Genomic DNA, 18,606 nt, shown 5'->3' with positions numbered 1-18,606 from the left:
AGGCTGCCACCAGAACATAAGGAAAAAACCCCAATGATTCCAGCTTCCAAAAGGACTGTCATGATCCTCAGGTTCTCCAGAGGCCACTGAAAAAACACATGTGTACCCTATTTTTGACAACCCATAGTGTTCAGTGTTGCTGCCAGAGAATAAGGGCTTCTTTTCTGCCTTCCAAATCCTGTATAATTACCTCTTAGAATACTCAAGTACCTGAAGAACTGATCCCAGAAACACTTTGATGATGGATTCCGGGACCTGTAGTTTCGAGTATTCTCCCTTATATAGGGGAGAGAATGCACAAAGAGGCAAGCATGCTGCCTAGTTGCTAACAGCCAATCCAGCATGGGCCACCTCTTTGACCACTCATCACCCATAATACTCTTCTATCCATATTTTTCTCCCAAATATTCAATAGCAATACTATGTTTCTGCTTAGCATAATGCAAACATTCTTCATATAGGGGAATGTGCCTTCATCTTCAAGAAGCAGTGTCAAAAATCCCATTAGACACATCCTCATTCTCTGCGGGATGTCTGTTCCTTTTCTAGTTCTGTCACAATTACACTTTGATATGCTGTAATCCACAGACTATAAGATTAAGCACCACCCACACAATTTAAATTGAGGTTAATAAATGAGAGAAGGAAAATTGGGCTAATAGATTCAAATATATAACAACAAAGCAAGACAAAATATGCATAGTTTCTATAGCTCTTATTTCTGAAGCTGGTCATGAGGTCATAGTATTTATAATTTCCTTCTTCCACCAGTATTTCAAGTTCTCTATGACCTCATTCAGGTGGCTAGGTTGTTTACCTGGTGGGAAGATACAAATCTTCATTTCTGACCAGTATGAGCCCTTAGTGGTCCTGCCTGCATGGGTCACTATAGTTTTCCATTAACTTGTATTATTGGCCATGGGAAGACTAAGAAACACTCTCAGAGGATCAATCTCCTAGGTTTCAAACATAGTCCTTCCTGCCCCCACTATGTAACAGCAACCGTGTCTCCCCTTGATAATCAGAAGCAATCAACCAGCCACTAACCCTCTTCTTTGTTGTTTCAGTGGCATGAGGGACCCCCACATGGCCATGTGGCAGTCTCAACTTTCAGTTCAATGGAACCATTGTTGGTTCCCCTGGTGAAAGCTTTCCTCCCTTGGGGCCTCCGCAGGGAGAAGATATTGTACAAAGAAGCATCACAAGAGGAATGTGTTCTTGGAGACCTACAGGTTGAAGACATTCATAAGCAGAGTCCTTAGAGTACACCACATGAGGGTTCATGGGTTGGGGGCCTTCATGGGTTAGATCTATGGGGGAGGTGGGGGAGGAATAGAGGGTATGTTCTGGGATCAACCTTCTTGGTGGAAACATGGTATGCTAAGTGATTTTTCAAAATAACACTACCATATTTTCCTTTTAGGTATTTGTGTCATATACTGTCATCAACAGAGTCCTAGAAATATCTGGTTAGGAGCTACTGCTGTAGTCCTTATCTTCTGAAGTAACAAAACCTCTTCTTCCATTCCCAATTGTACTCATGTAGCCAAGATGGTGACTGAGGTTGGGGTGAGAAAGTAGCTCCAGGGACACTAGCTCAATAGCTATTGAACATTGGGTTCCAAGGTCCCTGCTCACTAGTGGAAGGATTCCTCTGTCATGTCTTTTATCTTTGGACTTTTGATCACCTTTTTTTATCCCTGGGCTATATTAAGACATATACAGTAAGAAAATTGTATTTTGGGATATAAAACTCAGAAGTGTGGGTCACTTGATAGGCAGCACGATGATTCAACAGGATTCTGTAGCACTGACTTTAATGAGAAAGATGAAAGTCTTGACTACTGGTACACTTCTGGAGGAATGGGTTCAGATGGTGTGTGGGCACCTTTGAGAAGGATATTTGAGAGATATTTAGAATTATTGTCAACGAAGAGTTTATGGGACCAGGGTTGTTTAGATGGGAGAAGAGTTGATGAGGGAGAACCCAATAAGCATCTTTATTACTTTAGGGGCTGGCACATGGGCAAGGGAGGATATATTACCAGTGGGTGACAGTTAAAAGGAAAAGATTCTAACTGAACAACGCATTTTCTGAAACTGGACCTGTCCACAGAGTGGGATTGTATGGGACTGAGCTGATCACTGCAAGTGTACAATAAGGACTAGATGGCCATCTGTATGCAATGGTAATAAAGGGGAGGATGGACCCAAAAGAATAAAATATTCTTTAAGATCTCATCAGTCTAGGGACACCTGGATGGCTCAGTCTGTTAAGCATCTGACTTCGGCTCAGGTCATGGTGTCATGGTTCACAAGTTTGAGCCCCGCATCAGGCTCTGTGCTCTCAGCACAGAGCCCACATCGGATCCTCGGTCTCCCTCTCTCTCTGCCCATCTCCCACTTGTGCACTTGCTCTCTCTCTCAAAATAAATAAATAAACTTAAAAAAAACAAAAATATCTGACTAGTCTAAAATGCTATGCTTCCTGTGCATGCATGATTTCTAGATTTTGCTATTTTTTGCCTCTTTAGATTTGATACTTCTTGAAGTATTTATTTGCTTTTATAGAGAATGGCTTCAGGTAATATTAGAAAATAAATTACACAGCCAATACACCAAGTTATTACACTTAAAAAAAAAGGAAACCTTAACATTGACTACATTGACATATTTAATATCTCAATATTTATTATAATTGAGTACATTAATTTGGGTTAAGCATATGTGATTAAAAACAGTAGACAATTAAAAAGAAGCAAAAGTATAATGCAACCACCTCTCTTAAGTCTGCAGAATTTTGTGCCTTTTTAGACATGAAAGTGTCTGTTTTGAACAGAAATCAATATTGATCTTACAAGCTTTCCATCAATTTCTTGCATATTGGTTCTAAAACTCCCTTAAAGGCACAGTGTATCTTAAAGGTGGAGAAGTCACCCTATCTTGGATCTCTTTATCCTGTACTCGATCAACTAGGCTATACTGACTCAGGGTTGGTACCTCCAACACAAAGGAGCAGCCTTTCTTTCCCTTTTATTCATTCATTTAGCACCTATGTGTCAGTGTCTATCATGTGCCAAATCCCTCGCTGTGGGCTATACCTGGGGAATACCAGCTCATATTTAGTGGTACATGACCTATTGTATCACTTTTCCCCTCCAGAGCAAATCTGATGCACATCTATGCAAATAAATGGAATGTTCCTCTCTGATCATTTGACAGGAAGACAAGTTCACCAGCCAATGTGCGTAGGAGTCAGACACTGGAGAGAGATGGAGACATTTTCTAATTAAATTAAGGGAACAGACCCTCAGTTTTCATCAGAAAACTTTCAGGTTGTCCTTCCTCTCAAGGACCTTACACAGTGATCCTGGTCCCAAAGGCAGATGAGCTTAGTTGAACCTGAGTAGAGTATCAGCTGACCACATGGATGGGCCTGCAATTTGTTTAGACAGTCAACAGGTTTCTCTGTTCCAAGTACTTGGGACTCCAGTAGTTGCTGATATCCTGGCTAGCTCAGATCGGGTAGCTCACTGTGGCTTTCCCTGGGTCGACAAGCTCTTCTTTGGGAAGGTCTGTGAGTCAAGTCTCTACCCAGCAGAGAAATCTAAGTTTGGAAGAGTATCTCAGTTCAAAATTATTTTCATAGAAAGGGGAGGAGAGGGAAGGAGGGCACTTTGACTTTTGTGGTACTTCATAGGGAGACCTAGGATGCCCAGAGGAGGAACATGATTTTATACTTTCCTCTCTTTGTAAGAGTATGCCTCAGGGGAGACCTATGGAGGGCAATGTTACTTGGTAAAATGAGGTAACCTCCGCACAGACCTTGGCACACAACACTAAATCAATGCTTGGTAATATGGTTACTGTTACTGAGAACATGGGTTCTGGAGAGAGACAGCAATGGTTCCACACGATGTAGTGACCACCTTCTGAGCCTTGATATTCCCATCTATAAATTGGGGACAAAAATAACCTCTGCATAGGATTAGTATGAGGATTGATGCCATCACTTTGTGATAATGCCTGATAGGTAGTAAGGCCTTGAGAAATGTTAACTGTTTTTCTCCCTTCTTAATCCTGCTGGAGTCTATACAACCTGAAACCTACTTTTGAAGATTTCTGTGTAACTATTGGAATTGAGGGAAAAGGTATTAATCAGCTATCAAGATTCAGAGACAGATGTTCCTTTGGTCAGTGGCCTCTTAAGAATCACACCCCATGGAATGTAATCTTATCTGTGTAGACTTTCAAATGCATGCCCACAAGCTTGCAGGAAAAAAAAAAAACCTCAATTATAGTGAAAAGTGGGAAGAAGATAATTAAAATCTGCTATATAACTCAATAAAAAGCAATTAACTATTTTTAAATGTGTATGGAAAGTTAAATATATAAATGTATGTATATATATATGTATACATACATACACACATATATATGGCAACTATAACAGACAAGCTAAATATTAGCCTAAGCCAATCCCTAGCATTCAATGTCTGCAATTTACCCACCAGAGATTTACCTACCTGGCCCCTCAGAAGCTTCAGGGGACCTCTTGTTTTCAAGCCCCAAAGATACACTTAGAGCTGTAACCTAGAATGTGGGGTTGCTCTCTGTCCCAAAAGTCAGGACACGCTGAAACTCATGCTCCTGCCTATCGTACCAGACCATCTAAACTCATCAGGAAGCCAACCTATCTTAAGAAAGCCAAGATGGAATTCTTGTTCAATCTTTTTTTTTCTTGAGCCTTAAATAAGATCATAGATTTAAAGTGCTTGCTAAGCTATTAAAAGCTATACACACACATTATTGTCATCATTAAGATACTCTACTAGATGCAATCAGTTCAACTTGAGAAGGGCAAAAGTCTGAAGAAATCAAATGGGGAGGAGGAAAGTGAGGGAAGAGGAGCTAGCAACTTGGGGCAACTGGGGACAGCCAAACTTGTCCAGGAGTCATCAACTTCTTCTCAGCCTGGAAGAGCTAAAAGAAAATAGTAGTAGCCATTAGATTAGAAATGCACATCCAATCCAATAACCAGTCAGAGGTTCTTGGGGTGGCTGATGCCTCCAGGCATTAGGTAAAATAGTCCAGGTCAAGTGTCTTCTAGAGAGAAGGCAGGACAGGCTTATAGCTGGTGCAGAGCCTGGTTGCTACCCATTTCCATTGTCTTCAAGGTGGATACTCTGCTCTGTGTTTCTAGTTGAGGAGGTGCTAAGGAGAAGGGGCTCCCAGAATTTGGAAAGGCAGTGTCCTATAGGCACCAGGTCCCATGCAGCTCAGACACTGAGTCTGGGTCAGTTCTACTGGCTTTTAGCATGCAAACCTGTCTTCAGGCAGTGTTGGGGATGTGGTCCAGAGGCTACCCAAGCAGCCCTTCCTGGTTGGGCCAGCCCCAGGATGGCACCATCCCCTCCCATACATGACCATTTATCCTGGCCTTTACCTACTGCTGGTCCCCCACCTGATTCTAGTTTCACTGAGCACCTTGCTTTTTGAGTCCTGATTTTATGCTATATAAGCAATGGTGGAAGTGATCCAATGGTGGAATTTAGAAGAGAGCCTTGGATTTGAATTAGAAGTTCTGGGTTGAGATCCTGATTCTGCCATCCACTAGCTAGTTGTTTCCTTTTTAGGTCTTCATTTGCTTGTTCTCAAATAAGGCTAACAACACAGGCCTGGCCAGCATCCCAGGGAAGCTAGAGAGCTCAGATAAGATGCTGCATGAAAGGTACTTATTGAGACGAAGATGCTATAACTCCTGCAACTTAGAAGGGTCTTTGGGGAGGGTCTTTATCTGTACCACCTAAAACTTCAAAGCCTCAAGGCTAAGAGAGATAGTAGCATTCTGGTTTGAGACTCAGGAAGAGACCCGGGCACATTTCTTCTCCCAAATAAGTTTCCTGGCTGCTTGGTACCCACCTAGAAGAGCTTCTCATAGCATTTCCCACAGTGGATGGTGTCATGGTGAATGAAGATCTGATCCAGGAGCTCACCCATTGGTTTACTGCAAATCCCACACTGAAAGAGAAAGCAAGCTAGAGGTCAACATGCAAGTGAAGCAACATAAATTAGTGGAGTGTGGAGGGTGCACCTGAGCAGACACTGACTTGATGGCACATCCTGGACTTTGAAGCAGAGAACAAAAGTTGGTAGAAAACAGAGACAAAACTCAAACAAACAAACCCACACAAATTAGCAGGCATGATGATCACATAGTAGTTAGGAGCCCAGGTTTCAGAACTGTGCCTGGATTTTAGCCCTAAATCCACTGTTTATTAGCGGGGTGATCTTGGGCAAGTTACTGAGGTTCTCTGAGACTCTATTTCCTGATATATAAAGTGGGCACACTGGCAGGTTATCATAAGGGTATGGTGAGGTAGCCCATAAAGGACACTGAACCTGGGGTCATATGTAAAGTAAGCCATTGCTGTTGTAGGAGGGCTGAGGGACTTTAATTGTGATATTTAAGGTCCAAAGGAAGGTGATATGAAAACCTAATGAAAGGGAAGGCTATTACAACAGTGTAGCTCTGCTGTCCTCAGGACTCTCACACCTGCCACTCTAGTGGATATCTGAAGGACAAAAGTGGCCAGTCATCTACAGTGGACCTTCCTGCAGACAGTCTTGAATAAGAGGGGTCATGAGTTCCTAGGTGTCTAGGTCTCCAACCATCTCCATGGCTGCCCTGGGCTGATCAGGCATTCTGGCTTCCAGTTTGCAAAAGATGCTGAGCACCGTGGAAATGACTGCTGGCATCCTCAACTCCATCCACTCATTCAGTTCCCACTTCTCCCAAGCCTCTGGCATGGAGCACAATCACACAGAGATCAAGCCTTCTTTCTAGTCTTTGATCCACGAGGCTCCCTAAGTCTGGACGATGTTAGCAGCACCACCCTTCTTCCTTACCTTAAAGCAATAATCATGGCAGCAGATGCCAAGATGCTCTAGGGTAATCTTTGGACAGTCTCTGATCTCCTGGTTGCAGTAAGTACAGATCCCTCCAGTTGTTCTGTGAGATGAAAAACAAGAACCTGGCAATCAGGCTGGCATGCAGGCTACTGATGTGATGCAGCCAGACCCTCTGATTTGACACAAACAGCCCTATGTTCCTGTATTCTCAGCCTGCCATCTTTTTCTGCAGTGTGAAATTGGTTACATATCCCTTGGCTGGGCCTCAGTTTACTATAGACCTTCATGATATTTCCAGAAATTGGTCATGTATCTTCACCGTACTCACAATCATATGTGTGGACCCCTTGGTCTGATTTTTATTCCAGGCAGCTTACCTCTCCCTGACCCCTTGCCTGGCATGCTGGGGGCACTACTCTCCTCTAGAACAGGAAGACCCATGCCTTCTTCTATAGGACATGTGCCCTTGTCTTCCCTACCTGGCCCCCTGTCTTCATGATGCTTCCCTTCATGCCTGGGGCCACTAAGCCCTGCCTCTCAGATCCTACACTCTTGGACCCACCCTGCCCTGTGATACTCCAATGACCATCCCAAAGACAGTCTGGCTGTAGATTATGATGGGACATCATGTTGGAGTTCTAGATACCGACTTCTAGGTTGAGTATCTTCCCACTTTGAGGGTCCCTGCTTTTGTTTCTGAGAGTCACCACTGCTTTTCCTCCTCAGAGGGAACCTGCTCAAAGTGCCTGCCCGCCATGATTCTTCAGGCATAAATTGGGAGTGCTTTCTTTCAGAGATTTGGATATGCTTCTGACAGAAGCCAGAGGTGGTGCTACCAACCTGGAGCCACACAGGATCCTCCTTTCAAGGGCCCAGAATTACCATGATCATCTCAGGTTTGGTCCCTCCATCATGTAGGGCTCAGTCTCTTAACAGTGTTGCTAAAGACTCCTGCCTTAATCAAAATCCTGTTCCCCACCCCCCCCCCCCCATGTATTTTACCATTACCAGTTTCAGCTCACAGTTAGTCAGATAACACAGTAGAAATACCCCTGACCTGGGAGTAGTCATGGACCTGGGATTTAGTCCTGGCTCTGCCACTAACTCCCTGTGTAACATAAGGTACATTATTCTTTTCAGGCTTGTTCCCTTCACTGTGACCTGAGTGAACTGCATCTCTAAGACTCCTTTCTCTTTTATTTCAAGAATTTAAAAATATGACTTCTTTATCATTAAGACCATCCTGTGGCCACTGTCATCTAGTGACAGCTTTAAAAACTGCTGAATGAAGCAATGTCTGCACCTTCATTGAATTCACATGAATGGCTCTCTCTGGCTTCTTGATGATAGCAACCCATTTTTCCTCACTTTCCACCTATTGCTGTCTTTTGTAGTTTAGTTTTTTTTTTTCTTTCTGGTCATATTTACAGGTTAATTAAGTGATCATTTAGGTTCTAATTCCAAGGGCCTCTCCTGCTAACATGAGCTCCCTGGGCCTTCAGGCATCATAATTTCCCTTCTCAGTAGCCTTTTGAGTTTGCCCTCTTTGTCTTAGCTGCGTCCAAAGGCTTTAGTTGCCACAAGTGTGACATCCCAAGGACAGATCTGCAAGTGGATCAGAAGCAGCCAAATGGAAGACAAAAGCAAATAGACTTAGTGTGGAAATGTCTCTCAGCTGTTTCTTCTCTGTAGACCTGAGAGCTCCCTGGAAAGATAGTAGACTTACCTCTCAGAGTACAGAGAGCTGTCACATGCAGGTTTCTTCTCCACATCACATGAGTCTTCAATGCTTCTAATGCTGCAGAGAGTGTGATGGGGAAGAAAAGGGCAGAAGATGGGAACCAGATGACTACCACACTCATGAGCGGAAATGCTTTTATATTTTTAATCCTGTGGCCACAAGCTGAGACATGGTTCTGCATGGCCAGCCATCATCTGTTATGCTGAAGGGAAGTGGAAGCTTTGAAATTGGTGCCAGGGAGGCATAATTCTCTTGGAGAAGGGCTCTTGCATGGGGGCAAAGAATACCTACCATGCTGAGGAAGATGACAAGGGCGGTGGCCACGATTCTTAAGGCTGTGTATTCCAGGAGGCACCCTCCCAGATTCACTGACCAGTAGGAAAGGATCATGGCTCTTCTCCCCACATATGCGTCTGGGTTATAATATGAGTCACTAAGAGCCCACTCACAGCAGAAATCAGACGTTAGGAATGGGAGCAAACAAAAGAAGGAAAGATTCTGACATATTACCTGTGTTTGAGTTACAGGGGGAATTGGGTTGAAGTTTTTTTTTTCTGTTTCGCATCTTCATTTTCAATATGACTTTTGATAATAAACACAAATGATTAAAAAAAAAAAACCTATTGTCAGGAAAGTGTGACCAGCTACAAGCCATGGGATACACTTTAGTGAAGCTGCCATTCTCACAGGAGCCATGTGGTGGCCATGAGAGGTAGCCAGAAAAACTGCTGCTCCGAGGTTAAGTGATTTGCCTAAGGTCATGCTTGGAGTAAGGAGTGAGCTAGAATTTCAGTCCAGGTTCTGGTTTTGTGTGTGTGTGTGTGTGTGTGTGTGTGTGTGTGTGTTTCTCAGCATTAAGCTTATCTCTAAGCTTCCTGGAAGGTAAAGAAAAAGGGGGAAACACAATACACTACACAATCCTCCAATAGAGAAACTCTGCTTTTTTCATAAGACATAACATTTTAACTGAATGTAAACTTCAATTTTAAAATAAATTTAGATAAGATGCCTAGGTGGCTCAGTCGGTTAAGCGTCTGACTTCGGCTCAGGTCATGATCTCACAACTCGTGAGTTTGAGCTTCGTGTTGGGCTCTCTGCTGACTGCTCTGAGCCTGGAGCCTGCTTCAGATTCTGTGTCTCCTTCTTTCTCTTTGCCCCTCCCCTGCTCATTCTCTCTCTCTCTCTCTGTCTCAAAAATAAACATTAAATTTTTTTCAAATAAATGTAGTTGCCATATGGTAAGAATTAAAGTTTACAGAGGAGTGGGAATGACAGAAGAAAACCCAGGAGACAGAGTTCAGTCAAGTAACACTCCTAGAGGCAAATTCTGGATGGCAGGGACAGCTCCCTCGGGGGTGCTGGGGTTTTTGCATATATTATTTCTAATCTCAAAACCTCCCTAAAAAAAAGCTATAGAGTCAGAAAACAGATCAGTGGTGGCCAGGGGCTGTGGCCGGTGGTGTGGGAGACTGCTAATGGTTATGGGGTTTCCTTTTGGGGTGATGAAAATTGGATTATATTGTGGTGATGGCTGCACACATGATGAATGTACTAAACGCTCCTGAATTGCACACTTTAAAGAGGGAAGTTTATGACATGTGAACTATATCTCAATAAAGTTACTGACAAAAACCACCCTTAGGAGTTACAGGTGAAGAAACTGAGGCTCAGAAAGGTTGAGAATCTTGTGAAAAATGACCCAACCAATGGGGGCCAAGCTAGGGCTTGAACTTGACGTCCATGTCCATTATCCCACAACACCCATGAAAGCTGGTCCAGAATCCCCAGAGGCCCAATCATGAAATAAGGCCAGGGAGCTCCTCTCTGTAACTAAAATCCTCATTCTAGGCATGAGATGATGTGCCATAAAAAAAGATTCCTGGGAGAATGGTATGTCAGTGCAGATTACTTTTTAACTGAGGTGGCATGAAGGTATCCTTCCATGTGGCATCAGGAAACAAGCAGATATAGAGATGATGAGTGAAAAGTTAAGTATATATGAGAAACTGTAGTCAAATGTGTGCTCAAATGTGTGCAATTCATGGCCATAGAGTGGCCATACAGCAATTAAATGTGAGGAACCCTGGCATGCTGGAAAGGGCATGGGAGCTTAAGAGATGGTAGGGATGGAATTAACTAGATAAAAGAGATTGGAACAGGATGGAATTAACTAGATAAAAAGTCCTTAAGGGCTTTGCCAGCTCTGTAAAGAGGAATGCTCTTAGAATTTCACTAAAGAAAGCTTGTGGTCTACCAAGAAAAAAAGTTAGGCAGAAGGGCATGGCACTGGAAGTAGGATGTAGGATGAATTAACAATAAAGGGGAACACAAAGGTACCAACTTAGGTAGAACAGCTTGAAATCATGTCTGTGGGCAATTATATCAATCATCCATTCAATAAATGATTACACAGAAACAACTCTGGGCCAAGTCCTGGATGAGGTATGGGGGATTCAGGATCATGGAAGGATCTGAGACTTGCTCTTACCTGTCATAGCATGAAGACACTTGCTTCCCAGAGGATACCTCACTAGCATTCATGTATTCCTTCATGAAGAGAATCCCTTTGCTGTAAAAGAAGCACAGTGAAACAGAAAGAGGTATACTGAAAGATTCCAGGGCACTGGGTCTTGCCCAAAGGAGGGTCCCAAGGCTGGGAGGAAGTGAAGGAGCTTATGGTAAGCCCTGGAGGTAGAGGCACTGATGGGCTCTAACTGCCACCAGGCAAGGAAAATGGCAAACAGGAGCTGCTGCACTGTTGAGTGTACTATTGACTGGGCTGAAATTGGAGGCTGTGGGTTCAGCTTGCTGTGTACAAATGTGAGAGCCCTGGAAAAAGGCTCCCTGCAATCAATGTCAACATGCTTTCCTTCATGAAGATCTCTATACTATGGGAGGCTTGTCCCCCACCTCCCCAGACTGAAGTAAAGTGAACTTCCTATCTTCCTCTCTGACTGCATTTTCTTTCCCTTTTGCCCCGGCTCCAGATAGTTTCCAAACTGCAGCCGTAGACTGTTGGTCCTCGCCACTCTGTGTGAATCTCTAGCAACAATAAAATCTCTCCCTTCTCAATCCTAGATAGGCCTGTGGCAAAACTGGAAGTCAGCACCATGTTTGGCTTACCATGGCCCTGAATTTGACCTTTATCAAGCTGGCTTGATGTTACCAGAGAGTGCTCTGATCTCCTTGCCCTCCCCATACACACACATCACTCAGCCTTCCTGCAATAGCTAATACTGCAGTTGAGGCCAGGAGTGTAGGTGAAGCAGTAAATAATGTGAGAGAGACAGACATAGGCCCTGGCCTCAGTGGGCTTTCTCTGGCCTTACCACATGTTTCTCAAGAGATATTATTAGCAAGGTCCTACAGATGGCAGAGCACCAGGAATTGACATTGGGATAGGGGGAAGGGGATACAATGAGACTCTGTCCAGGCTTACAAACAGGACTTTAAATTGGGGAGATCTGGACTACACTATGTGGTCCCTTAACCAATGGGATTCTGGGAATTGGGGGTGGCACTAGAGCTAATATTAGGGAAGTGACATGGGACAAAAACCAAGTCGTTTAGCTCTTGGGGGGATATAGCCCAGAGAACACCTCCCAGGTTGTCTCTTATTACCTGGTTGAAATGGAGTCCAATTCATTTGGGGAGGCTGGGATGTAAACATGAGGCTGCTCAGTAGAAGGAGTAATGGTAACAGTGACCATACAGCTCGAGGGGTTTTTCACCCTGAAGGAAGTAAATGGAGGGGGGAGTGTGTCAACACTGAGAGCTGACATCTGTCAAGGTCAAATAGGGTTTGGGGGCCTACTCCTGAGACTGCCACTTGAAGGAGTTTAAAAATATGCCAATGTTTTTAAAACAACCCACACAAATCACGGAGCTTATACAAGTTATACAAGTCTCCTGAGATCAGTGGGTAGAACCACTTACTTTATAGATAAGAAAATCCAGGTTAAGTGACCCAGGTAACACTGAGTCAGTGGCAAGACCTTAATCTTACAGATCCTCCCAGAACTCCCCAGTACAGCCAAAGGCCTTGGCCTGTGACTCACTTGATTTGAGCAGAGCCATTGGGCTGACAGGGACTTGACAGAACAACTCAACTCACCTCCTCACTGGATGGGACAGCCCCTTCCTAGGATCAGCTCTATCCCCCATCCTCCAGAGAACTCTCTGGAGAATAGAAGGCCAAGGGAGAGAGGGACAAATGAATTTAGGCATCACCAAAGAAGAGACTTGGATGTACCTTATTCTGGAAGGCATTTGCCACAAGCAGAGGCAAGAAACTGACACATATGATGGTTTTTCTGAATCTCCACCATTTGACTGTACACACAGTCCTTGGCCTAGAATCTGACCTCCTAGCTGGCTTGCAAGGTTTTTCTCTGGCCAGGCCCTTACTTGCTTTCACTCTGCCTGCTCCTGGGTCACCAGTCCCATACCCAAAGCTGCCATAGCTGCTTGCTGCCATCGAAGGCATTCTGTTGGGCACCACCACTGCCCCCCCCCAACTTGTGCCATCCCCTTTACATCTACCCACTCTCCAGTGGCCTTGGGACAGCTCTATAGGCATACATTGTCTTGGGATGAATTGGGCTTCTCTCCAATATGTTGCTGCTCAGATCAAGTTCTGGATGTGGCTGTCTCAACCTGACCCGGGTTCTGGGGTATCACTCCCTTGTTACAGAATCCAGTGTTCAAGACCTCAACTAGTTTAACAGTGGGCAGGAGCGAGAACAATCATGATCTTGTACTGCCTAGCTCCCCAGCTTCATCTTCTCAAACTATTTCATACACACACACACACACACACACACACACCTGAATCTCTAGCCACACTAACTGTCCTAATACCTTTGCACATAACACCACCTTCTCCTTTCAGAAACCCTTCTGGAGTACTTGTTCTATCACCTCAGAGAAGTACCTTGCTTTGGGCAAAGTACCCTGCTTTTATGTGCCCAGTGATCCTATGCCTATTCTTATGTCACCCTATGATATAGGAATGAACCATGGAAACTAGAGGAGGTGGACTGACTGGGAAGGGAGGCCCCATGGGAAAGACAGATGGGGGATAAAATACAGAGCCAGAGTATGAGGAGAAACTGAATGCATGAGGAAGGAACAACTAGCAAGTGTCTGGCATTCTGTGGTCCACACTTAGCACAATAATTGAAGGGACAATAGAGCTGAAGGGGCAAGGTAAAAAAAAAATCCCGTGGGGATCCTTCTAGGACTGCAATGTGAGCAATAGAGGACCCCCACCAGGAAGGCTCTTATTCCTGGTCAGGTAACATCCCACCTCCCTCCCATAGTCTCCTCCTCCTAATCTAAGATCCAGCCCTGGCCCTGCCCACCTGGTCTCCTTTCCCCCTCCTCACTTCACTTCTTACCCTCCATCCACAGAACCCTTCATTTATTCTCTTCTTCTCAGCTCCCTCTCCCATCGTGGTCTCTGTACATGCTGCCCATGTTGTGTCTTTCCAGGTTGTTTTCCAGTCTGGCTCCTCCTTGTGCTTCAGGCCTCAACTTAATTGTATCCTTCTTAGCAGAAAAGCTTTCCCCAACAATCTGAGCTACAACACTCCTTGTCCCAGCCTGTCTCCATCAGAGGACCCAGTTTCCTTCTTTTCTGGGCTTATCACAAATGGAGAAGCACAAATAGAGCACAGTCATTAGCAGCACAGGCTCTGGACTCTGACTGTCTGGGTACTGATCCCTGTTAGACCACTGCCTGGCCAAATGACTGTTGGCAAGCTATTTAACCTCCCTCTGCTTTAGTCTCTGCTCTGTAGATCTGAGATAATAGCACCTCCCCTATAGGGTTGGTGTGAGAATGAGACAAGTACACATAAGGCACAAGAACAGTGCCTGCACATTTTCAGTACACAGCAGACACTAATGGTTATCATTATGGTATTGTTGCTATAGTGTTTATTCATTGGTACACCATGCAGTCCCTGAGGGTGAGTGCTCAGGGGCCTGGCCTTCTTGCTCAATGTGGGTGATACCTACAACTGGTTCATAGAAGGTACTTATATATTGTCTCTAGGCCCATGGCTCTTGCTTACTTCCAAACTCATGGTTGCTTTGGGGAAAGATCTCCAGAGAGCAAAGAGAACACCAAAATGTTGCCATGCAAGGCCACCCTTGTAGGGGTGGCAGTGCAAGAGTTCATCCAACATCCTTTATCTCTGATAGGAGCTCCTGTTCACACCAGGGTACACCTTCTTCAGAGATCTTCCATCTCCATTAATGGCAAAGGCATTCCACATCCCTCTCCTGACCCAGATCTTCATGCTCCAGATGGATGCCAGAAAACATGGTACTCTGTTCACCTTCTCTGTTCCAGGATTGGTCTAAAAGATTTGATGCTATGGCTTCAAACTGAAGCCCATGAGGACCTACCCCTTGGCACTCATTGCTGGTCACCTTTCCACTGCTTACTGGCCACTTATATCTGCAGAGAGGATTGCCTAACATGTTAGGGTTTGTTCTGGATGGTGGCTCATGAAAAGAAACTTGGGCTATATCAGGAGCCCAGCACAGTGTAACGCTTACCTGCTGGTGTGGCTTCCCAGTTCCACAAGCTCCTCTGGTCTTCTGGGGCTGCTCTGCTGCTCTGGGGTTCTGGGGGCTGCAGGCTGCTGGAAGGGTGCAGCTGGGTCCCCGTGGCCACCTCTCAGGACTGCAGGCCTCTCCTGCCAGGTCTCTCCCACTTTGGCAGGCACATTCTTGTCTTCAGAATCAGCCAAGGTTCTGAGGAACAGTGAACACCTTTACGGAATGAGTCTTTGGGACCAGTCCTTCTTCACCCACTGCATGCTGATGTCACCTATTGTGGCCATAATGGGCTCCTCTCCCAGAGGGTGGGGAAGAGAGGAGCCCAGTATGGCCCCCACCCCAGGGAGAGTCTATCTCCCTTTTGGGGGTATCCCAGCACTACTGCTCCCTTCCTACTGACAAAGACAGTCTCCAAGAACACATGATGACTTCAATGAGGTTTTAAAAGACAGTCTTCTTCTAGTTGGAAACAGTGGCATTCCTGTCCCCTTCTTCCATTGGCATCTTTTTTTTTTTTTTTTTTTTTTTTTTTTTTTTTTTTTGCAACGCTTCCCTGTCCCAGTCCATCTGTCCTGTCTAAAAAGCCTCAAGCCATCTGGTCTCTTCCCCAAGCAGTAGTGTTCAGATGACTTATGAACACAGCCAGTCCTGCCAGTGCCCAGCTGTGTGGGAAGGAGCATCTCCCCTAGGCTCCCCTGGCAGGCTGGGTGAAGGTGAAAAAAGGGAAACAGACCATAATGCTCACTGGGTTTTCAAAGGGGCTAATGACCCCAAAATTGGTCACCAATACCCAAAGACTCTGGGCCAGGCCAGAAATATGTGCCTTGGCCCATTTGTGATCCTCAAGCGCCATCTGGTGGCTGGTATGGGCAAGACTGCAGCATAAGCCCTGCCCAGTACATCCATTTTCCTTATAGATGGTCACATTTCCCAGCAGGCACCGCGGTCAGAACGCTTGGCTGCAGGAAATGGTGGTGCTCCCGGTACGCACACACTGAAATGCGTAGGAGCCTGGCGCACACACAGGCAGGTGCATACGTATTGTTGTGGCAGTCTTATTTTCACAGCTAGGAGTATGTGTCTTCTTTATTGCTAAGTAGTCCTAGCTATTATTACGAGGTAATAGTACTTTCATCCTCTTTTTACGATGAACAATCTGGGGTGAGGGTCCCTTTGCAGGTCATAAATGGCAGTCAGAATGGAACTTCAGCCTCCCTCCCTGGGAGATGAAAGTGGAATGGAAGCAGAAGCAAGAGCTCATCACTTAAATGTCCGAAATAAGAGATAAGTATACAAACAAAAGTTTGAAAAACCTCAGTTTCTTCCCCCACAACAGCCAAACATTATGAAAGAGCTGTCTACACTTACTCTTGTGACTTCTTGACTCATTTTTCCTTGTCAACTCTCCACTGAAGCTACTATTGCTTCCCAATATCCCAAATTATCTGTGCCTAGTACCAATATCTGGTCTTTTAGCCCCTGCCCCCACTGGGGACTCTCCAGAATCTCAGGGACCCCAAAAGCAATCATCTGAAGCTGAAAAACTTAATTTGAAATGCTCTGGATATTTTATCCAGGTAGATGAGCCTTGGAAACAACCCAAGGGCTGTTTCTCTTGCTCCCTCACTCCTCGCTTAGATACAGTCTCCATAAGATTACTATCAAGGCAAAAAAAATTCTTAAAACCCTCCTCTACAAATAGTAGTAGGAACCTTTAGCCTTCATGTGGAGCAGGTAACCTCAATTTACCCATCCACCAGAAACACAATTCTCATAAAAAATAAAGTGGGGCAAAGACAAGAGCTAACTCATAAAACCAGTGAATTTGTGTGTGTGTTTATACCTGCTCATGGCTGAAAATTTAGAATTAAAGCCATGAGATCTCTGCTTGTGTTTGTCTATATGTTTATGTATATATGTTTGTGTATATATGTATGTTATATATGTATAATATTTTCTTATCTCTGGAGAGTATACCAAATTAATTTATAAAATCCCTTATCTTCTATTCCAAATAACTTAGAGATAAATAAGCACTTACACAAATTAAACATTCCTAAAACTTTCATAAATTAAAGAAACAATTTCTAATACTTTGTAAAAAAAACAGTATTCTTATAAAAACTAACACAAATGGCTAAAATTAACACTGGAAACAACAGATATTGGTGGGGATGTGGAGAAAGTTGTTGGGAATGCAAACTGGTGCAGCCACTATGAAAATAGTATGGAATTCCCTCAAAAAGTTAAAAATAGAACTATCCTACCATTCAGCAATTTCACTATTTGGTATTTATCCAAATGATATAAAAATATTGATTCAAAGGGGCATATGAACACTGATGTTTATAGCAGCATTATCAACTATAGCCAAACTATGGAAAGAACCCATATGTGCATTGACTGATGAATGGATAAAGAAAATGTTGTGTGTGTGTGCATTTATATTACTCAACCATTGAAAAGAATGAATTTTTTCCATTAGCAACAACGTTGATGAAGGTAGACTGTATTATGCTAAACGAAAAAAGTCTGTCAGAGAAAGACAAATTTCATATGATTTCACTCATATGTGGAATTTAAGAAACAAAAGAGATGAAGATAGGTGAAGATAAAAAGAGAGAGGAGAAAACCATAAGAGATTCTTAATTTTAGAGAACAAACTGTGGGTTGATAGAGAACTGTGGGTGGGTGATGGGCTAAAAGGGTGATAAGTATCAAGGAGGGCACTTGTGATGATCATTGTGTGTTATATGTAAGTGATGAATCACTAAATTCTACACTTGAGACCAATTTTGCCATATATGTTAACTCACTAGGTTTTAAATAAAAACTTAAAAAAGAAAACAAAAACCCAAATATTTTAAAATTTCTAGTTCAAAAACTTAGCTAAATCTTTGGCAAACAAGAGTAGTTTAATATTCCTAATTTAATGAAAACAGCTGTCTTGTGAGTTATCAACCTTACATATAATAGAAGCACGTATTTTAATTTTTTAATATTTATTTTTTTCAGAGAGTGCAGGTGCATGAATGGGAGATGGGGCAGAGAGAAAGGGAGACACAGAATCAGAAGCAGGCTCCAGGGTCTGAACTGTCAGCACAGCCCGATGCGGGGCTCAAAACCATGAACTGCAAGATGGTGACCTGAGTGGGAGTCAGATGTTTAACCGACTGAGCCACCCAAGCGCCCCACATGTATTTTTATTATACTTGAGTATAATCTTCATAAACTTAAATGGTTTAACTAGCCACGTAAGCTAGTATTACATCTACTAGATGTAATATAGTATTATATTATAAAATATATTATTTTACATTTTATATATATAATCTATGTATAGATTATAAAAATATAAATTTGCTTTTAATCAAACTGAGGCA

At 43.7% G+C, this 18,606-nt stretch overlaps 1 protein-coding gene across 18 annotated transcripts in view; it reads right to left on the bottom strand.

Annotated features, from left to right (window-relative positions):
- Window positions 1–2,656: 2,656 nt before the first annotated feature.
- ZNF185 (zinc finger protein 185 with LIM domain) overlaps window positions 2,657–18,606 on the bottom strand; it is a 64,613-nt gene continuing 48,663 nt past the window's right edge. For 11 of the 18 annotated variants that reach the window (XM_043571593.1, XM_043571596.1, XM_043571602.1 and 8 more), the window contains 7 exons: window positions 15,221–15,436; window positions 12,275–12,385; window positions 11,142–11,222; window positions 8,639–8,710; window positions 6,910–7,012; window positions 5,923–6,021; window positions 2,657–4,983 (listed from right to left, as the gene is read on the bottom strand). In XM_043571593.1, coding sequence (XP_043427528.1) covers window positions 5,923–6,021; window positions 6,910–7,012; window positions 8,639–8,710; window positions 11,142–11,222; window positions 12,275–12,385; window positions 15,221–15,436 — 682 coding nt within the window. In that variant the 3' untranslated portion in view covers window positions 2,657–4,983. The remainder of the gene's footprint in view (window positions 4,984–5,922; window positions 6,022–6,909; window positions 7,013–8,638; window positions 8,711–11,141; window positions 11,223–12,274; window positions 12,386–15,220; window positions 15,437–18,606) is intronic. The other 7 variants (XM_043571595.1, XM_043571598.1, XM_043571597.1 and 4 more) reach the window with 2 other exon arrangements.

Source organism: Prionailurus bengalensis, chromosome X (genome assembly GCF_016509475.1).
Source record: "Prionailurus bengalensis isolate Pbe53 chromosome X, Fcat_Pben_1.1_paternal_pri, whole genome shotgun sequence".
NCBI classification, from domain to species: domain Eukaryota; kingdom Metazoa; phylum Chordata; class Mammalia; order Carnivora; family Felidae; genus Prionailurus; species Prionailurus bengalensis.
Note: the sequence above shows the minus strand (reverse complement) of the source record. Positions and strands in the feature narration are given on the sequence as shown.